The sequence below is a fragment of the Peromyscus eremicus genome, chromosome 7 (assembly GCF_949786415.1).
Source record: "Peromyscus eremicus chromosome 7, PerEre_H2_v1, whole genome shotgun sequence".
Lineage (NCBI taxonomy): Eukaryota > Metazoa > Chordata > Mammalia > Rodentia > Cricetidae > Peromyscus > Peromyscus eremicus.
Window position 1 is genome coordinate 91,233,373 of NC_081422.1, and position 19,855 is coordinate 91,253,227.

At 52.0% G+C, this 19,855-nt stretch overlaps 1 protein-coding gene across 1 annotated transcript in view; it reads right to left on the reverse strand.

The window, feature by feature from the left end:
* The window catches only part of Spsb4 (splA/ryanodine receptor domain and SOCS box containing 4), a 50,105-nt gene extending 30,455 nt beyond the window's left edge, over positions 1–19,650 (reverse strand). The window contains exon 1 of the mRNA XM_059269074.1: positions 18,852–19,650. Coding sequence (XP_059125057.1) covers positions 18,852–19,545 — 694 coding nt within the window. The 5' untranslated portion in view covers positions 19,546–19,650. The remainder of the gene's footprint in view (positions 1–18,851) is intronic.
* Between the last annotated feature and the right edge of the window lie 205 nt (positions 19,651–19,855).

Consider the following 19,855-nt stretch of genomic DNA (forward strand, 5'->3'; position numbering starts at 1 on the left):
AACCGGCTGGTGGGAATAGGATTGGGGGTTTAATTCTGGGCAGACCCCCCCCCCCCATGTGGGAGTCAGGGCAGGGGGTAGGATGGGAATTCCTGCTCAGCTTCTTCAGTTAGAAGCATTTGGCAGGGAGGCAGGTGTAGTGGTCAGTCCTGCTCACCTCTGCAGGGCGCATGGTCTGGCCAGCCTGTCACTTTACAAGCAGCAAGAAGAGTGATCCCACAGTAGGGCCTGAAGGGACTCTCCCAAGGTCACAGTGCTGATTAACAGCCAAGCTGTCAACACCCACAGATTCTGGACTGATTCCTGTGAAATCCCTGAAAACTGGTTTTTCAAAGATAACAAGCTTCTGACAAATTCCCCAGAAAATAAGGTAAAGCTTGGTCCAAAGGCATCCATCCCTCATCTGGTTCCTGACCCTGAGGCTGTTAGCAGCCAGGGCTGCGGTGTTGGGGAGGTTGGGGTGACAGCCTGGCTGAGGGGCAGATCGCCGACCCAGCATGTGAGTTCCGTCTCTCCATCTCCAGCACTGGGAAAGGGAAGGTGATTTCACTGTGGTCCAGGCAACGACAGGCAAAGGAGTATCCAGATCTGCTCAGACTCACTCAGATCCCAACGGAGACTGCTTTCTGCAGCTACCTCACCCTCCTGCCAGCCCAGGCTCTTCCCAACACAGCACCCGCCCCCCGGCAGGATGGACAACATCACCACCTCTGCCCACCCCAAGCCTTCTCTCCTTTGGGTGTCCCCTTTCTGAGGTCTGAAGCACCTGGTATCCCTCTAGACTGTTCCGCTGGACATGTGGGTTGGACCAGGGCTGTGGATCTGGGCACTCTGTTCAGCCTTCGTAAAAGTGGGGGGAAACTTGATCAAGGCTGGGCTGACCTCCCAGAAGGGACAAGGATTCCCCATACTGCCCCTCTCTTGACAGTCATCCTCTAGCTGGGCTGGTCTCAGCCACGGCATGCGAGGCCGAGGTTGTCAGAAAGGCCTGAGCACCAGCTTCCCAAGCTCCTACAGAGTCTCTCATTCAGCTACCCGGGAAGCAAGCTGCTGATGGGTGAGTCCAGCCTATGTGTGCCCTGAATACCAAGCATGGGTATGGGGACTGGCTCTGTGCAGCTCCGTGGGAAACAGTTTCACGGGGCCGATCTTAGCTTGGATTACCTCCACAAAGATCTGGGGAAAGGTAGTTTGGGGGAAAGGATCTTAGGAGATAAAACTGAGTTGGGGAGATGAGAAAGGGAGGCAAGGGAGAGTGAATGAGCTGCCCACAGTGGGCAGCAGGCCCTCCCTTATGGTCCCTTCGAGCCCTAATGCAGAATGCCCCTCAGGGATGCTGTACAAGGGCCCCTGTGTCCAAGGTTGGGGGACTATGGAGTGTTAGCTTCTGTTAAGTCCAGGCTTTACCTTGTTGGTGAGGCACTGTCTGCAGAAGATGCAGGCCACAGCAGGGCTGTAGCCCCAGGGGTGAGGGCTGTGGTGTGGGCATAAAGAGTATGTTCCGGACATTAGATGTCTTGCCTTTGTATTACTTTGTACACATGGGTTGGAAAGTATTAAAAGCATTTAGAGGGCCTGGGAAAATGGTTCAGCTGTTAAGCTCCCATGTGCATATAAATACACACACACACACACACACACACACACACACACACACACACACACTCACTCACATGTGCATGCACACGTGTGAAAAAGTAGAAAAGACTACTTTCCTCCTGCTGCCGGAGACAACCTTAGCTAACCTGTCTGAAGTCGAGTAGACCCCCTTACTCACGGTTTCATTTTCTTCAGGGTTATGTCCTCTTTGTCTAAAAAGGTTGAATGGAAAACTCCAGAAGGGAACCATTCATCCATTTTCAGTAACACTTACTATAGTGTCTTTTTACATTGTCACTTATTTTATTTTGTCTACCTTTTGTTCTTGTCATCGTTAGACTGTAACTGTAACCCAAGCTTGCCTGGAACTTGTGGTAATCCTACTGTCTCAGTCTCTGGAGTGTTGGAACTGCAGGTGGATACCATGACACCTGGCCCAGTTGTGTTGTTAATTCTCATGGCAACTATTTTATAAATTAAATTCTGTCATAAGCTTGTCTGCCTGGGAAAGAACACAGGACACACAGGGCCTGGTGTGGTATTTGCATGTCGGCATGCTCCGGAATCTCGGGGTGCACCCCCCACCCTCCATAGGTAAGGAGGTCCCTAGATGGCCTAGTGCCAGGATTTTCCGTGACGTAGGCTTTTGTGGGACCTGTCACTCTGTGTGCTTTTGTGTCCCCCAGTGGCCTGATAGCAATTTCCTTGAAAGTCAGCGCTAACAGCAGGCAGTGTGAGTGTGAGACCCCCCGCCCCCCCGCCATTTCCAAGACAGGCCTTGGGGAGGGGTTTGGACCCTAAGGGCCTGCAAGCTGGGACACCAATGGGCCACTCCTGCCCCACAGCAGAAAGCAGGTTCAGCCCCCCTGACATGCTGCGGCCCTGGCTCTCCCCCAGTGGACAGAATAGCTTTAAATCTTAGCTCCGGGTCACTTCCATTTTCCTGCTCACTGAGCAGAACCAAACTTTTGCTTCTAAAGAAAAGCCTATCATTTAGAGTTGTAAGTACAAAAGTGTCCCGCCCCCACCTTTGCCACAGACACGGCCAGAGCCATCGTTCAGTGCGTCTAAGCAGGTGGCTGGAGACTGCCTGCCTCCAGACTTCTCTTACATGAAAGAAAAACAAACATCTAGTTTTGTTTAAACCTACATATTAGTGGTTTGGGTCATAAGCAACCAGACTCAATATCCACTGACACCCTTCAAAACTCCCAGCAGCTTCCCAGCGAGCTGATCTTGAACTCCACCAAGCTGCCTCGCCTGGGTCTGGGCCCTCCACATGCTGTGTCTGCTCTCAGAATCCTCCATCTCCTTGGCAAACACCAGCGTGTGCACCCAGACCAGCCCCTGCCTGACACGATGGCCACCCATTATCCCCGCACTAGAGAGAATGAGGCAGGAGGACTGCTGTGGGTTCTAGGGTAGCCTAGACAGCCTGGGATATAGGTTTAGAGCCTGACTCAAAAAAACAAACCAACAACAAAGAGAGCCAGTCAACTTCAGGAAAGTTGCCCTGGATCCCAAGGTGGTAGGATATCTTCAGAGCTCCCACGTGCTTTGGGTCTCCAGGTACCCCCAGCCCCATCACTGTTCCTACAGTTATCCAATGTGCAGCTTTCTGTGAGAGTCCTAGTAACAAGGACACTGCCCAGCCCTCTCCAGGGCCCTGGCAGAAAGTAGAAAGTAAATGTTTATAGAAAGAATGAAGCATAGAGGAAGACACACCCAGAGGGACCAGGGAGGTGTAAGGCCAAGGAGGGCGTCCAGGAGGAAAGCGGGCTGAACATGGGTGAGCCCGGCCACTGACTATGAAAGCACATACTGCAGACCCTCGGGAGATCTTTGCGTGACTTAATGGAGCACATCCACAATGCCCTGGAGAATCTAAGAGTGGTCACGGCCCCCAGCCGCTGTTGGTGATTGACAGGGCAGCTGCTTACAGGAACCCCAAACCCAGGGCAGGGAGGGGGGTGACAAGCACTGTGGGCTGCTGAACTCAGCTTAAAGGATTGCCATCTGGTTTAGGTCAAAGGTCTCCAGGGACCGTTTTGATTTATAGGCTGGGGCAGCCACCTAGGCGGCATGAGGGGCTGGTGGAGAGAGCCTGTAAAGGGGAGGGGGGAGGAGAAAGAAAGGACTGTGAGGGGGTTGAGGGGGTAGAGGGGAGATGTGAGTTCTGAGCAACCACCTGCTTCTGAGTCCAGATTCTAGTTGTTTGTTTTCAATACAGATCATGGCAAAAGAAAGTACGGGATTGAAAAAAACCCAGAGGCATTTATTGTGCGCCTACTGTCTACCTGCGTCGGGACTGGTCCCGGCACTGGGGAGAAGAAGCAAGCCACATGGGTTCTAGGTGGTAACGCTTGGCCTTTCCTCTCCACGGCTCAGCCTCTCAGCCGTGACTGCCATATGTGACAGACAATACCCGAGGGCTGAGTTCGCACTGGCAGAGCTGAATGTCTGGCCCAGGCTTCCTGCCCAGCTGCGGAACTTTCCTATGCCCCGAAGGGCCTCGAGAGAGCTGGCACTCATCGGAGAGGGATATGAGTGATGGCTTAGTCCCACCAAGAGGGTGTCAGACCCCCTGTATCAACTGCAAATGTGTTCCGGCAGCTAGGCGGGATGGACTGGGTCATGAGAGAGAGCTTCATAAACATTATGCTGTCATCCCAGAGCCTCGAGGGAGGATGGTTTCTGAACAGATGGGGGAATGGGGTGACATCCAGGCGGGGAGTGGAGGCCAGGTTGGAGGAGGAGGTCTGGGAGGCCATGCTCCTGTTATTTAAGGAGCCAGGGACATGGGCCCTGCTGAGGGAGACCACTCAGAGCACCCATCTCCCTGGGTCTTCTCAGAGGAAGAGGCAGAGCTCAGGCAATGGCTTACACCCCTAGCCACAGCCTTCTAGGGGCAGGAGGAGCTAAAGGCTGTAGCCTTTAGTGTGTACCCCGCTGGACATGTCCAGGAACCATGAGAACTACCCCCAGGGTCATCTGGATGGGGGTGTAGGAAGCACAGAGACAACAGAGATCCTCATAGACATCCAAGCCAGCCTTGGGAGGCCATGTACCTCTTAAACTCCCTGGATATGCAAAATAAGCTGGACAATCCATTGTCCAGAGAGGCCCAGGGTTCCAGACCTAGCTCTGGTCACATAGGTCAGCTAAACCCAGCCTTAAAGCTAAGTCCAGAGAAGCCCTGATTAGCATTCTAAGGCCAAAGCAGGGATGGATGCCGTGGAAGACACTCGGTGAGTAAGACTCATGGCCCAAAGCGGAGGATCAGACAGGCCAGAATCCAAACATCAGTTCTGATCAGAGACGAGCTAGCGTCTCATGCCCCGTGTTTTTGTCGTGAGACGGCATGTTAACACACCGAACCTGGAGTTACAAGCACATTGGTGGTCACTACTGGTGTTGCTGACTTACCTATACCACCGGTTTCCCAGGCAAGAGTTAAACTCCCTCTGTTCTACCTGTCCGTGGTAAGGACTTCAGGAAAACCAGCTCTAGACCTGAGCAATAAACTCAGCAGGGGGTTGTATTATATCCAGGACTTCAATAAATCAGGAAAACACGTCACCTCCCAACTAGGACCACAGATGCAAGGCCTATCTCAGCGTGGGGAGGGCAACAGTGAAACCCGATTCCAGGCGCTTCCCACCAAGACATCCCAGGGGAAACGCTGGCAAGGCCCAGCTCTGGCCTCTGCCCTCTGCCCCGGATTTGTTTATACAAGGCAGGGTTGGAGATCAGAGCTGAGATGAACCATGGGCTTAGAAAATGACAACCAGACCCAGCCAGATGCTCAAATGTGTCACAGACAAGGAAAGTGTTCAGCAACTCTCAAGCGTGAATCCGAGGCTAGAAGGTCACAGGGTCAAAGGGGAAGAAGAAAGGCAATATGCCTCCCTGGGCAGCAGCCGGCCGGCCGGTAGTGTCCTCTGTTATGGTGGGACAGCATGGGCTGTGGGAAGCTGCTGGGTGTTCAGGGTTGTGGGGACAAAGGAATGTACTTGTCCGCTTCTCCAAACGGTCTTTAGCCCTACTGAAAAGTCAAGACAGATATCACAGAACCCTAAAATAGGAGTGTGTGTGACCCTAGAATGGAGTACTGCGCTTTGTGGTGGCCTAACCATGCACACAGGACTGCTGCCTGGGGTCTCCACTCACTCCCACCCCAGACCCCTTCCTGCTTACTCTTCTCATCCCACCTCCAAGGACAAGAGGCGCAGTGGGCTTATGGACTTGAGGAAATTACAGAGCTGGGTGGGCTAGCGGCAGATTCAACCTGGGTTCGGGGCAGTTGCAGCTATATTACAGCGGGGGGGCCTCTCTGCCCCAGACTGCCTTGGAATTCCTGGCATTCCTCCTGTCAGCCTCCTCCCCACCTAGTATATTCTCTAAGGTTTCCTGTCCGGACTCAAGAATCTTCTAACTCTGGCCCTCCTTGACCGGCTCGTGAGCCCTGAAAAAACTCAGGTTGAGTGTGGCGTACCTAATGCCCACACTGTGCCTAGTAGACCCTAGGAAAACTGTACCCCTTGCTCTGTCCACGAGCCTCCAATCCTCCCCAGAATCTTGAACTCCTGGGTGGTGGGAACGACCCATATCTCCACGGTCTAATATGGTGGCTACCTTCTATGCATGTTGGAGGACATCTGAATGTGAGCAGGACAGTCAGGGAAGTAGAGGCCTGCTTTATTTAATTGTAGAAGCCACCTTTGGTCAGTAGCTACCTCATCAGATGGCATGGGCCTGAAAAGTGTTTATCAAACAAGTCAGAGAGTGCAGACAACCAACATCAGAGATGACCGTACGGCAGAGACCCGGGAGGCCATCTTGTCCAAACGTCTTTCCTGTGATGGGGAAACTGAGGCACAGAGACCATTTCTCCTAGCGGGACCAGCTGACCAGTTTCCCCAGTTCCCAACCCAGTACGCTTTCCAGGATCCACTCCACTTCTCCTTCTTCCATATCCAGCCCAGACTCTGGGGAAGTCAAGTTAGTTCAACTCAAGAGCACATTTCAATTTTTCACACATCTGTACAATCCATTTATCTTTACCAGTCAAGGAAGGTTGCCTGTGTCGTCCAAAGAGGAAGTAGAAGCCCTCAATCCACTAATTCCACCCTGGATAGCTGGAGGTGAAAGACACCCAGCCTCCCCTCTGGCGTCTCATCTTGGGAGACACGAAGTACAGGTGGAGGGTACCTCAGCAGAACCTTGCATGGGCACCGCCTTCCCAGGTCTCTCTAAGAATATAAAGGGTCAGGAGTGTGGTGGGACAGCATGGGCTGTGGGAGGCTGCTGGCAATGGGGTGGGCTCCATGCCCTGCTTCGCCTGCCCACCGTTCCAGATGGGAGAAACTGAAATGCAAGCCCCTGACCAGAGAGCAGCCCTGGCCGCGGCTCACACTTGGGGACCCTCACTCACCCCGCAGGGGCTTCTGTGGGCTGGACTCCCAGTCGGTTGTGAGCAAACCTAATGACCTTCGTTAAAAACAGAACAAGACAAAGCCCGACTTTTGCTGGGAGCAGTACAAAGTGAGGGAACAATGATCAGGGTTTCGGATCTGCTCTGTGGCTCGCCATGACCCCAACAAGGCTCTCAGCCACTGATTCCTTAACCAGTTGGTGGGTAAAACAGAGAATCAGATGCACTTTGACCAAGGCATCTCCTCAACAGCCTTACCACAGGCTATTCTGTAGACTCAGGAGGCAAGCGCGGGTGGAAGGGAGAGGGGAGACACCGTTCTCAAATGAGATAATAAAACACCTTTCAATCAAAAGAAGTCCGAAAGGTAGTGTTGACCCGCCCCCCCCCCCCCCCCCCACCGAGGCTCATGGTGCCCAGTGTGTCCAGTGCTGTTGGCAACAGGCTCATTCTTCCTCACTGAACTACTCTCCATACAACCTTCACTGGCAGCCCCCACCTCACCGTCCGGGTTCCTCTCAGTCCATCTCCCCAAGGGGTTCCCAGGTAACAGTTGTCAGTTGCCCCTTCTCACTCTGTTCTCATGATCACATTTCTCAATATCCAGATGGATCATAAACATGCATTTATTTATGTAAGTGCCGTTCAGTCAGTTTCTTGCTCAAATTGGCATTGCAATGTTCCCGTCGCTGGACACATATCAGACAATGGAGAAAAGAGCCACGGAGCTGCTCAAGAAAACAACAAGAACAAAACCTGTTCTCATCTTGAGTCCAGGCTGGACAGTGGTGGAAACCAGGTCTACACAGCTCAGTGCAGCAGCCTGGATCTGGCTGGTGTCAGTATAAACACCAGTACAGACAGATGATCAGGTGCCAAGCCACTGGGCAGCAATGACTGCCCGGATCATGTCTTTGCACCCATATCAAGTTAGCAGCCACGTGTGAGGTACAACTAACGTAAACTTAGAATTCTTCACTAACTGGCAAGCTCTCCAGCTTCCTTCCCAGAAGCATCGGTGAGGAGTGTGTGCACACTCCTGCTTCCTGCAAGTGCTGTGGAAAGGGAACATTTCCCCACCCCCTTCCCCGACCTGGTCAGGGGTGCTTTTCATACCACTGTCCCAGTTCTCAACTAGGTATCCATTCATGCAACTGGCACTTACTGAGAACCTACCAAGTGTCAGAAACTGGGTCACAGGGCAACAGGATGGCAAGGAGATGCAGAGACCTGAGGGACTAAGAATGTACCTATATGACCTTGAGGGGACAGAAGGACACATGTGAAAATGGGATTGTTTCTGGGAACCTGGCTTTGGGCACATTGCCCATCAACCTAGAGGCCTTAAGGATGTCCTGAGGAGACATAGGTGGAGTATGGACATCTTTCCCAACAATGGTACCTTACACTTCACTTAGGTGGCACACCTTCTCCCTTTGGGAAGGAAAGCAGCTGACCTGTGCTGTGGTTTGAAAGAAAATGGCCCCCAAAGGGAGTGGCACTATTAGGAGATGTGGCTTTGTTGGAGTAGGTATGGTCTTGTTGGAGGAAGTGTGTCACTGCGGAGGTGGACTTTGAGATCTCATATGTGCTCACCCAGTGTCTCAGTTCACTTCCTGTTGCCTTGGATCAAGATGTAGAATTCTCCAGCACCATGTCTGCCTGCACGCTGTCTAGCTGCCATGCTCCCTGCCATGATGATAATGGACTGCACCTCTGAAACTGTAAGCCGTCATCTGAATTAAAAGTTTTTCCTTTGTAAGAGTTGCCATGGTCATGGTGTCTCTTCACAGCAATAGAAACGCTAAGCCATCTGCTAAACACGTCTTTGGGCTCAGAGCTTTGGAAGCTGGACCTTCACTTCCGCCTTGTACAACATTCTCCAACCTGCTTCTAGAAGCTCAGGATACCACTCCTTGCTCTGCTCTGCCCACACTTTCCCTATCTGTCCCTTATCTCAGCAGGGCATCCCAGATGGCTAGCTTCTAGCCAGTGCTGAACTTTTGGCACAAACGGACTGACATGTTCCAGGGCCACTACAGGATTCCTGATCAGGAAGGTGATATCTAGTACCGTATTTCAACTTCTCCACGAGAGGTGCCAAGTGACCAACTTGAGGGTGCCCACAATACTTCCACAGGTGACAGACCAGCTGAGAGACCCTCCCAGAGGAAACCAATCAGAGAGCTGCAGAGCCAGGACCAAGAACTTCAGATCAAGACCCGAGAAATGATGGGTCACCTAGCACATACATATTAAAGTTCTCAGGATGATGACGGACAGTCAAGTGACACCCCAAATTATGAGGAAACACAGAAAAGACACTGGCAAGCTTGGCAATGGGTATGGGGTATAGTCTAGAGCCAATGTGTAGCTGAGACTTCCAATCCTGTGCCCAGCATGCAATTCTAATGTGATTTTATGCTCATGTCCCTAAAGTGACCGGGCTCTTCTGGATTCTAGATTTCCAAAGAAGTCTTGACATAAACATCCCATCTGACTCTTAGCACATGGCCTAAGTTCACGACTCTAGCCCTTCACTGCTAGCAAGGCCCAAGCCTCAGGCAGGGGACTGTCCTCTACGTCACTAAACACCAGAAACAAATCTGCATCTGCCCTGGGGCACCCCTGTGAAATGATTTTTGAAGGGCAAGTTCTGGAACTTAGTCTGGGTCCAAATGGAGCTCCTCGAAAGCATGCACTGGGTCCTGGAGAGACAGCTCAGTGGTTAGGAGCATTTATTGTTTTTGCAGAGGACCTAGGTTCCCAGCACACACATGGCAGCTCGTGACCATCTGTAACTCCAGTTCCAGGGGATCACATGCCCTCTTCTGAACTCTGCAGACACTAGACATGAAAGTGGTACATATGCATACATGCATGCAGGCAACACACACACACACACACACACACACACACACACACACACACACACATAAACATCAAATAATCAAAAAAAAAAAAAATGTCCTGAAAGGATTCTCAAGCTGGGAAAGGTTAAGTCTTAGTATATCTGTCCTCTACTGTTCCACAGTGGGGTTCCAAGCTTGGTGAGTAGGAGACAGGGGCCACGTGCTGGCCAGGTGCGGTCTCAAGGGCCTGTGGTGGGGCAGCCCTTGCCTGTCAGGGCTCCCAGCAGGCAGGTCACGAAGCAGGGTTCTCACAGCTCTATTTATAGAAGGTGGCCTCTGCACAGGATGAACCGGGAAAGCCAGCGAGGCAGTATTTTCCAAGCTCACACTGTCTTGGCTTAATTTCATCCTAGGCAAATAAATCATTAAGGAGGCCCTAAGCCCTGGAAGATCTGACGAAGAAGGCCATTACACAGCACAGCCTTCCCTTGAATTATGGAAGGCCTCCGACAGCAGCCTTATTAGTGTCTGGGCCAGACTGTAACTCATGCTAACCACCCCCTTGCTGTAACCAAAGGACGAGACAGGGCGAATCAGCTGGCTCCCTGATGGCAGGCAGAAAAAAATAAATAAAATAAAAAAAAATGCTGCCGCCTGCAGCCTTGCAGCTCTCCCCACTTACTGAAACAGCCCCTGAAAACATGCTTGCTCATTCATGGCTTTCCTAGCTCCTCCTACTCAGAATGGTCCCCAGTGCCATGGGACGAGCTGAGAATTAGTGCAGTGGACTGCCCTGGGTTTAAGAGCACACAGCAGTGCAGGTGACCAGCACCAACATCAGCATCTTCAAGAAGCACATTGTAGCCAAGGCCTAGCTGTCGCCAGAAAACACTGGGCGTGACCTCAGTGTTCTAGTTTGTGGATTACAGGTAAGTACTAGACAGCTCCATGAGCTGGCTTTTTATCGTCCTGAGCCTCCAACATCCTGTGTGCAAAATGGGCTTGTGGATGGGAGGGGAGCACTCAAAGAGGTTCAGTGAGCCACCAAGCAGAGGGCCCTGAGAAGCCCTGGCCATGTTGGGGAGCTAAGCAGTTTGATCTGTGATGCCTTCCCAGTCACCTCACGGCAAAGCTCTGCCATTATCATGGGGCAGATGGGGGAGGGGGCACAAGGTGGAAGGGAGCAGGATAGGAGAGGATAAGATACCGGGGTCCTAGAGGGACAGGGTGCAAGGCCCAGGACCTGCCCTGGCATCAGCCGGCAGGAGAGACAATGGGTACAGGCAGACTGAGCAGCACCAGGCTTTGCTTTCATGGGCAAGCACGCCATTTCCAACAGACCAAACTACGGAGGAACTGTAGACGAGCCTGGCTACAGGGTCCCCGGGCAAGGAAGAGGTGGATGGGAGGTGGGGGTTTCTGGGGACAAGGTGGTGGTAAGGACTCCTGCTCTACTCCACACCTGCAGCATGTGGTACCATTGGCATCAGCCCAGAGTTGGTTAGAAATGCAGAATCTTGGACCTCCACAGACCTAGTGGGTCACACATAATCTGCACTGTCAAAAGATTCCTGGGACAAATGTCATCACTACAGTCACACCCCAGATGAGGGCTCTGAGAAACACAGCGGTCAGAAAGCTGTACCTATGCTGCCCACATAGTAAACAGTAGGGTTCTTTTCCCAAGTATCTGGTTCCAGTGTCTGTAGAGGCTCTGGGCAGGATCTTTCCGTCTGTGTGTGTGTGTGTGTGTGTGTGTGTGTGTGTGTGTGTGTGTGTGTGTGTAAGGAGAGCAGGAAGGGAGCAATGCAGGCCTAATCCCTTGCTCTGTGCCAAAGGCCTCCACACAAAAGCCTTCCTGGTCCCTCTAGTCCTCACTGACCTTGGCATCCCAACCTCCCCTATCCTGCATCATATACCAGCTTTCCAGTCCAGAGCCATGAACCACACTGGTGATTCATTCTCTCATTTCTTGCCAGGAACATCTTCAAAGGCTTTGGAACCTGGGTTTTGACTCTGGTTCTGCTGCTAATTGGTAGATGACCTTGGCAAGTCCTCCCAGTTCTCTGGACCATTCCACAACCGCCTATACCATGTGGCTACCAATTGGCTGCAGCACTCCATGTTTTCTCACCCTAATGCTTGGAGACACTCTGTCTCTTCCCCTTCCCCCCACAAATGTCCAGCAGCAGCTAGGCCCTCCACCTAGCATCTCCTCCTGACTGGTACACACATGGCCACAGCAGGAGTGGTACCACTTGTTCACACGGCCCTGCTGAGTACGTGTTCACCAGGCAGTTTATCACTAGGAGACAGAGCCTGTCAGAGAAACACTTGAACAAGACTCTCAGAGGGAAACCTTCGAAACGGCTCATGGAGGCTTCCCTGGTGTGAAACCGTCTGATTTCAGTGTGGACCAAAGTTTACTAACAGCCGTTGTCCACAGTGATTTTCCAATCCACGGAACAAAATTAGCACTTTTGTGTCTACTACTCTGTGAGTCCCTACCGTGTGCTAGAAACACATCTTCCGTGATTCTGACACTTCACGGCAGAATAAATATTTCTCTTTCTCAGATGAACAAACTGAGCTTAGAGGTAAAATGACTTATTCAGGTGCCAGCTAGGTAGAGCAACTCAGACCCCAGGGTGCCAGGAGATCCTGAGGCCAGAGCAACCTCCAGACCACACTGGCCCAGAGTGACACTTAGTGTGATGCCAGTCCCGCCCACTCCCAATTCCAGAGACTGGCATCTACATGTCCAAGCCCTTGGTGAAGGCAGGGCTGTGTGCGACTGTTCATGACTATTAAATGTGGAAATTCCTTCAAAGCAGGGGCTGTGGCAGCTGAGTAAGGCTCTTTCTCAGCTGAAAAATCTGTTCCTTTTGTGGCGAATAAAAGGTAGGGGGCCGGTTCCTGAATGCCAAGGTCCTGAATGGAACTGCCTGGCCTATCACACAAGCTCCAGCTGGTCTGTTTGTGGAGACAGATGTGCCCCGCAAAGCACACAATGAGGAGTGGGGATAGGTCACAGGGGTCAGATTGCAAGAGGGCGGGCCGTGATCACAGGCCAATTGTGACTCAGTCCCTGCTGTGGAGGAAAAAAGAAAAGCTATTCAGGTAGTGAGAGGCCAATACATTCGTGTGTATACACAGCACGCCTACTATGCCGTCTGGGCATGGGTGCTACACAAGAGGTAGGTGTGAAGACTGAGATGCAGCACCTTGTGCACTTGTCCACGGGGTGCTATGTGGAGGGATGGACAGATGCTAAAGTAGATGCAGCAGATTTCAGAGGCATCTCCATTCAGCAGCAGCAGCACCACAAAACATACATACCATGGTCTACTCCGTGCAGGCAAGGACGCCAGGTTCTTATGGTGCTGGGGTACACCCTACATTCGGATTGGCTGGATTGGACAGCTGAAAAAAATCTCAGCGCAATAAGGTGTCTACAGCCTTCTTGGCATCAAAACCATGTAACTCTACTGTACTGACAACTAGAAACCAAATCATCCACAGTGCTCACTGGCTGCCTGGGGTTAGCTCCGTGGAATGATGGGAAATGCAAACGTGTGATGACAGTTTCCACGAAGTGCTGGGCCAGACTTCACTTTTACATCACTTCTACAGCACTTGGCATGATCTTCCAAGCATCCCACTGCACAGATGGGTAAACTGTGCCTTGAGAATGTTAAGTAGTGGGAAGGGGGAATACGTGGAATTCAAATTAAGATTAAAAGTTTATTCTTAGAGGAAATTGCCTGGTTGTACAAAAATAGGGATCTGAATAATTAAATCATGAGACAGCCATACTATGAAAATACATGCAACTGTTAATAAGAAATGAGGCCATTCTACCATAACTGATACTTAAATAATTGCCAAGATCCATTAAGATGGGGGAGGGAACCGTGATGCAGAGCTCTGCTTACAGTATGATCTAAAAATTCTCTGTCGTAAATATTTCTGGAAGGCTACACAAGAGACCGCTGATGGTGGCTGGTGGTAAGGATGAGAGGGGGCTGGGACTAGAGAACGTGGTGGGGACGATGCCTCAGTGCACAACTGTGTGTACTGTTGACGGCTGTTACCCAACCCGCACCTTTACCTATTCAAAGGAAGCACAAAAGCATTAAGTCTTGACTCTTCCCACGAATGTCTCCCTGGCCATCATCCCTGCCTGAGTACTTCTCCATTACTTGAGCAAAGAGGGCAAACCCTCTGAATGGGGTCTGGGGATACTCACTGACGGTGCAGAGACAGGGTCTCTCTGGTTGGCAGTGAGCTGGGATGATAACTGAGAGAACAAGGGGGGGGAGGGTCAGACACGGACCTTGGTGGAGGAGCCACATCCCATCATCAGGGAAGCTGGGAGGACCTCGCTGCCCACGCCAGACTCCTGAGCGTTGAGCAGGGAAGGCGGTGGGCTCAGCACAGAGCCCGAATGCAGTCGGACAAGGGGAGGGTGTCCTTGCAGTCATCCCGTGGAAAACCTCTCTGGTCCCCATCAATAACTGAAGCTTTGGCTGGCTGCCAGCCTCCTCTGCTGCATGGTTGCACCAATAAATACTTGTTGGCAGATCGATTAAACCATCTAGGAATGACATCTGGAAATATAGCTTCTTCTGCTTGGCTCAAGTGGACGGGCCTTCACAGCCAGCTAGTCTCAGGGTACCATACCTGGGCTTCCACTCTCTATCCAAAAGTCAGTCTTAAGCACCAAGGGGCCGTCTGTGCAGAACACCCCCAAAACAGTACAAACCAAACACCCCAGTAAAATGTTTAGCCTACGGTATAGCCCATGGGTTCCTCTGACAAACAGAACCACCAGTCCCCCTGTATCAAAGCTGTTGAGGCCCTTAGGCTGTTGGCCTCCATGGGGGCTCCTTTCTCCCACCTGCGTCACTCACGCCCCATTCACCATTAGGGAGCTCCAAGATAATGTCCTTCTGTTAGCACTCAGCCACCAGCATGTGGAAAGAGGAGCCTTCAGGCTGGGGAGCAATTCCAGACAAGGCCAGGCCACCCCAGAGGTGAGTGTCAGAGCAGATGGGGCATCTTCTGTGATACCATCTGCTCGGTGATGATGCACACCTGATTCCAGGCAGCAGCAGGGCCATCCTCTGCATCCAGCCTAGCTTTGCAGTGGTCTCTGCAGAGTTCTTTGAGGGCAGGGGAGGAAGCAACAGAAGGAGAAAAAGCAAGAGACAGTATGGCAGGGTCTCAGCTGAGTTCTCCACAAAGGGCCACAGTCAGGTGGAGCAGACTCTCCTGAGGTGTTTCCCCCTGCCTTATCTGCTAGGACCCCCACGAGCATCTCACACCATTCGCCTCAGCCTGAATCCAAGTTCCTCAGCTATGAGTTGTGTGATTTTGAGCAACTCACTCAAGCTCACTGCGCATCAATTCCTTCAGGGTGAATGAAAGATGACCATCCATATATTAGCTCAAAGAGTATTTCAATGATCAGTTTTGTTAAGGGCTTAGAAAAGAGCCCAGCAGGATGAGATACTTCTAGCTAGTGTTACTATTGCTATGACTAGGTTGGCTCTAAACAACTGAGACAGCCTAGTCATGTGCCTGGCTTGGTCTGCATACATCTCAGCTACACACGTCTCAGCTCTCTCAGTTGCAGAGCTTTGAGCATCCTTTAGGTCTTTGCAGTAAACTCCCAGATGCTAAACCATATCATTCCACAGCATAGCAAAAGAACAATTCTATCCACGAGAGGTTCCGGGCCATTGTGCATTTGCAAGAGGAAATTGCGCTGCCAGGAGCTCTTGTCCCGTTAAACACGTGCTTCAGAGTTCAGTGTGGTAAGACCTTTTAGGGCTTGCTTTTACAGTCATAAAAATCATAAATTGAAAAAGAGTTATCCATTAACAACTTCCATTGCATTAGCGGAAAATGCTTTACAAAGGCCATTCTTTGCATTCCATTCATGACCCCCGGAACCTCTTTCAGCTCCGCTGGCTAATTGCAGCAGTGGGCTCCAAGTACTAGGTGTCTGCTCGGTGCTGGTGTGCCTGATCGCCCCAAGCAGAAGAGGGGACACTGAGGCCTTGAGGAAGGAGGTCTTTCAGGGAAGTAACCCCAAGGGACAGCCCTTTTATTCCAAACTATACTTTCATTCCAATCCCCCAATCAACAAAGGCTCAGAATTCAACCCACTGATCTTCATGTTGGGCCACCTTCCCAATCCAGGGACTCTGGGGCCAAACTATTTCCCTCCCTGGGAATTCGTGGTGGAATTCAGCCCAGGTCACCCTCCACATACACAACATAGCTCTTTCCTAATCACCCCCCAGCTCTGGGACTCTACTGTAGCCCGGGCTACCACATAGTTAGGGCCTGAGCATCCCTCTCTGCCATCATACCTCTACCCAAGGCAGAGGAGGCTACTCTTGTCTGGAGAACAGGCTAGCACAATGCCAGGCAAACTTACCTGGTCATCGAACAGGAGCTGCTACAGGCTTGCATCCTGACGCCCTACTCCGCCATCACACCCCCTACCCCATACTCTCCTCCACCTCCTGGATCCTGTTCCGGATTCTGCCAAGCCGAAGAACCCCAGCCACTGGAGGGGACAATGACAGCATCCAAAACACCCTTGAGGTCAAAATGCATCAAACACGGCTGCCTTTCCCACCCAGCCTCCTTCAGCAGTGCAGGAGATCCCTGACTCTAACAGCCACAAGAGAGCCACAGGGACATGTCAGTGCCTTCGTTTTGCTGTTGAAGACCAAGCAATAGACCGGAGTGGTCAATAACCAAAAGGAAATATTCTTTTTCAGGCTTTCACAGCTCCCCCTGCTGTCGATTTCAGACATTTGATCCTGGCTACCATTGATGCCAACACTCAAATTAAGAAAGTGATCCCATGTCCCATTTTACAGATGAGTAAAGTGGATCCTAGGGGATGAGAGTGACTCACTAGAGACAGAACCACTGAACTGGGGATGTACAGAGGTACAGGACACACCCTCCAGAGCTTTGGTGCAAGCCCAAATGAATTCCAGCGGTAAACGTCCCATTGGACCAGAGTGCTCACTAATGCCATTCTTTCCCCATCCCTTGGGTTTGCCTCACCACATCTATCTAAGAGGATTCCAGACACTTTCTACAAGGCACCATGACGGCCACCCTGCTCAGAGCAGACTGACTCATCTGCTCCAGGGTTTTACAGTTAAACAAAAACTAGAGCATCACTCCACCGTTAATCTTTGTCCAACAAGCACAGAAACAAATCCCAGTGAAAATGTTGCCAATTATCCCAGAGCTGGGAGGTCCGGCCACTTTTGTGTTGGCCTGCCACCCTTGAACGGTCAGCTCTCACTCTGCTCAAGCAGACACACGCGTCAGGCCTTGCCTGTGGTTCCTTTTCTGGAGTGTTACTCTTGGGCTCTCAACTGAAGAGGGTTGAACATGGGAAAATGGTTGGTCTCAGAGGCCAGTATACCTGGGTGGGCGGGGGGCATGAGTGTGCGCACGCTCACGGGAGGGGGGGCGGGGAGGGGGCTGTTTATGGTTCTGGAGTTCTGTGCTTCAAGGTTTTTGTTTGTTTGTTTGTTTTCATTTTCTCTGTCTTTCAAAACAGAAAAAGGGGTCTGGAATCAGCCACACTGGCTGGCAATTATATCTCTCATTTAAAATGAACCCTGGAATCGGGGCTGCAAGCACTCACTTCTGTAAGTTTTGGTAGGGGTGTGGGAGGAAGTCTACAGATGGGTGCTGGTGGACTGGTCCATAAGACACTTTTCTCACTGCTATGACCTAACACCTGACGAGGAGGGACTTAAGGGCGAGCTTGTCCTGGCTTAGGCTTAAGAAGGTATAAGGTCCCCATGACAAGGAAAGTATAACACACAGCAGGAGTAGGAGGCAGCTGGTCACGTGACATCTGTAGTCAAGAAGCAGAGAGCTGACATAAAGTGGAGCCAGGCTCTAAAAATTCAAGATCCATCCTCCCCCACCCTCCATGATCAACTTCCTCCTCCAAGGCTGCACTTCCTGAAGGGGGCGAGAATTCAAACATGAGCCTATGGGGGACATTCATGTTTAAATCACAATAGCTGGTATGTGTGAGCAAGCCCAACCAAGTGCTGGGCCACGTAGCCATGTGTGCCCTTCCTGGAGGCTACCCTTCCTCCCCCTGCCTCTGCCTCCCGAGTACTGGGATTAAAGGCATGTGCTGCCACCACCACCCGGCATCACTGTGACTTTTAAACCGCCTCATAGGTTATGCATTTTGAATAAAGGAGGACTTCATGTTGCTGGGGTAAAACCCAGCAGCCCACAGAGGAGTTTCACTTCAACCACACAGTCTTTAGCAGTTGCTGGGACAGTTCACAGTATCTAGGTTGTCTGGAAAAATGGCAAAATCCTGTAGTCCAGGGCTTCGTGTCCACATGGCTATAGCCAGCTGGAGGTGAGGGTAGTTTACCTCCTTTGACAGCTGCCAGAAGGAGCTGGGATTTGGGTGTTCGGACCTGCATACAGTAGGTGTCAATAAATGACAGTTGCTAACACTACTACTTGTTTAATAGCTGGATTCCCACCCAGGAACTGGGCAGTGGTGAGATGCTCTCCAGCTGTGACCAGGTTGGGTCATTTCATAAATCTCTTTAGCACTCACAGGCTTTATCAAATGCATTGACTGTTCTGAATATGATCGATCCTACAGGACCCTCTGAAGTGCCCTGAGTTGGAGTACGGCCATGTGACCCTCTTGAGTGCCCTGAGTTAGATTATGTCCATCGTGCCATTTGCAGATGGAAAAATTGAGGCACAGACTCTAAGCTGCCAAGACTTCAGCGAAGACAGAATTCAAAACCACGCCCTGACCACTGCTGAAAACTGCAGGATTCCCCAACTGCTGCTCTACCTGCTCTGCGTCCCCTCTCCCCAACTCTCCTGGGGCAGGAAGCCTCTACACCCCTTGCCACCTAGGCCAGCACACTTACGGTCAAGGCCATTGATGTAGCGCATGGTGACTTCGCAGTGGCCCCACACGGCACTCACCACCGGGTACAGTTTCTTGCCCTTGAGGCCACGGAAGGCCACACCCAGGTACTGGCCATCCACGATGAAGCTAAGTGTGCCCTCGTCCATGTCCAGCACGACCAATAAAGAATCTGGCAGAGCGAAGGCCTCATCCGGCCCCAGGAAAGCAGGGTATGCCACCCCAGGCCGGTTCTTGCCGTCGTGGTAGAGGCGGCTGCGGCCCAAGTCCCAGCCCCATGACTCAGAGTCGCTGCCCACCAGTGCGGTGTAACCCACAGAGTGCAAAGGCGCACGGGCTGTGGCCACGCCCACCACAGCATGGGTGCCCCGCTGCCTAGCCGGCCAGTGGATCTGCCATGCATGCAGGCCCCGGGCATGGCCCACCTTGCCACGGATGCCATCCGTGCTCTGGGCCACCGGGTGGCGGTGGAAGGTGAGGCGGTCGTCGTCCTTGACGAAGACGTTGAGAGAGCGGTCCTCGGGGTTCCACGCATGTCTCAGTTGCACAGCCAGGCCTGCCGCAGGCATGTCCAGCAGCTGGTCTAGCCGCCCTGGCCGCCCGGGCTCTGAGCCTCGAAGCTCCCGCTTGGCCGGCCGAAGCGTTGGTTCTCGCACCTCCACGGACTTGAGGCTCCCAGAGAGCTTCTGACCCATGGCTCACTATGGGGAGGGGACCGCTGCGGGCCACTGCTACCTCGCCGGAGCCTCAACTCCCTGCAGCCAGGGATGGACCCCGAGGCTGAGAACCAGGCTTCCTGATGGTTGATCTCCACAGCCTCTGCTGGGCTGTGGCAGGGGCCCAAGCTCCTGGAAGGAAGCAAAGGGCACAGGTTAAGACAGAAGCATCAACACTCAGCTACTCATCCCTTCATTTATACCCAGGCCTTGGTAGGGCCCTTTGCAAAGCCCTACCGCATAATTAATGTGCATAATAATTAATGATACTTCATATCTGGTACTTTCC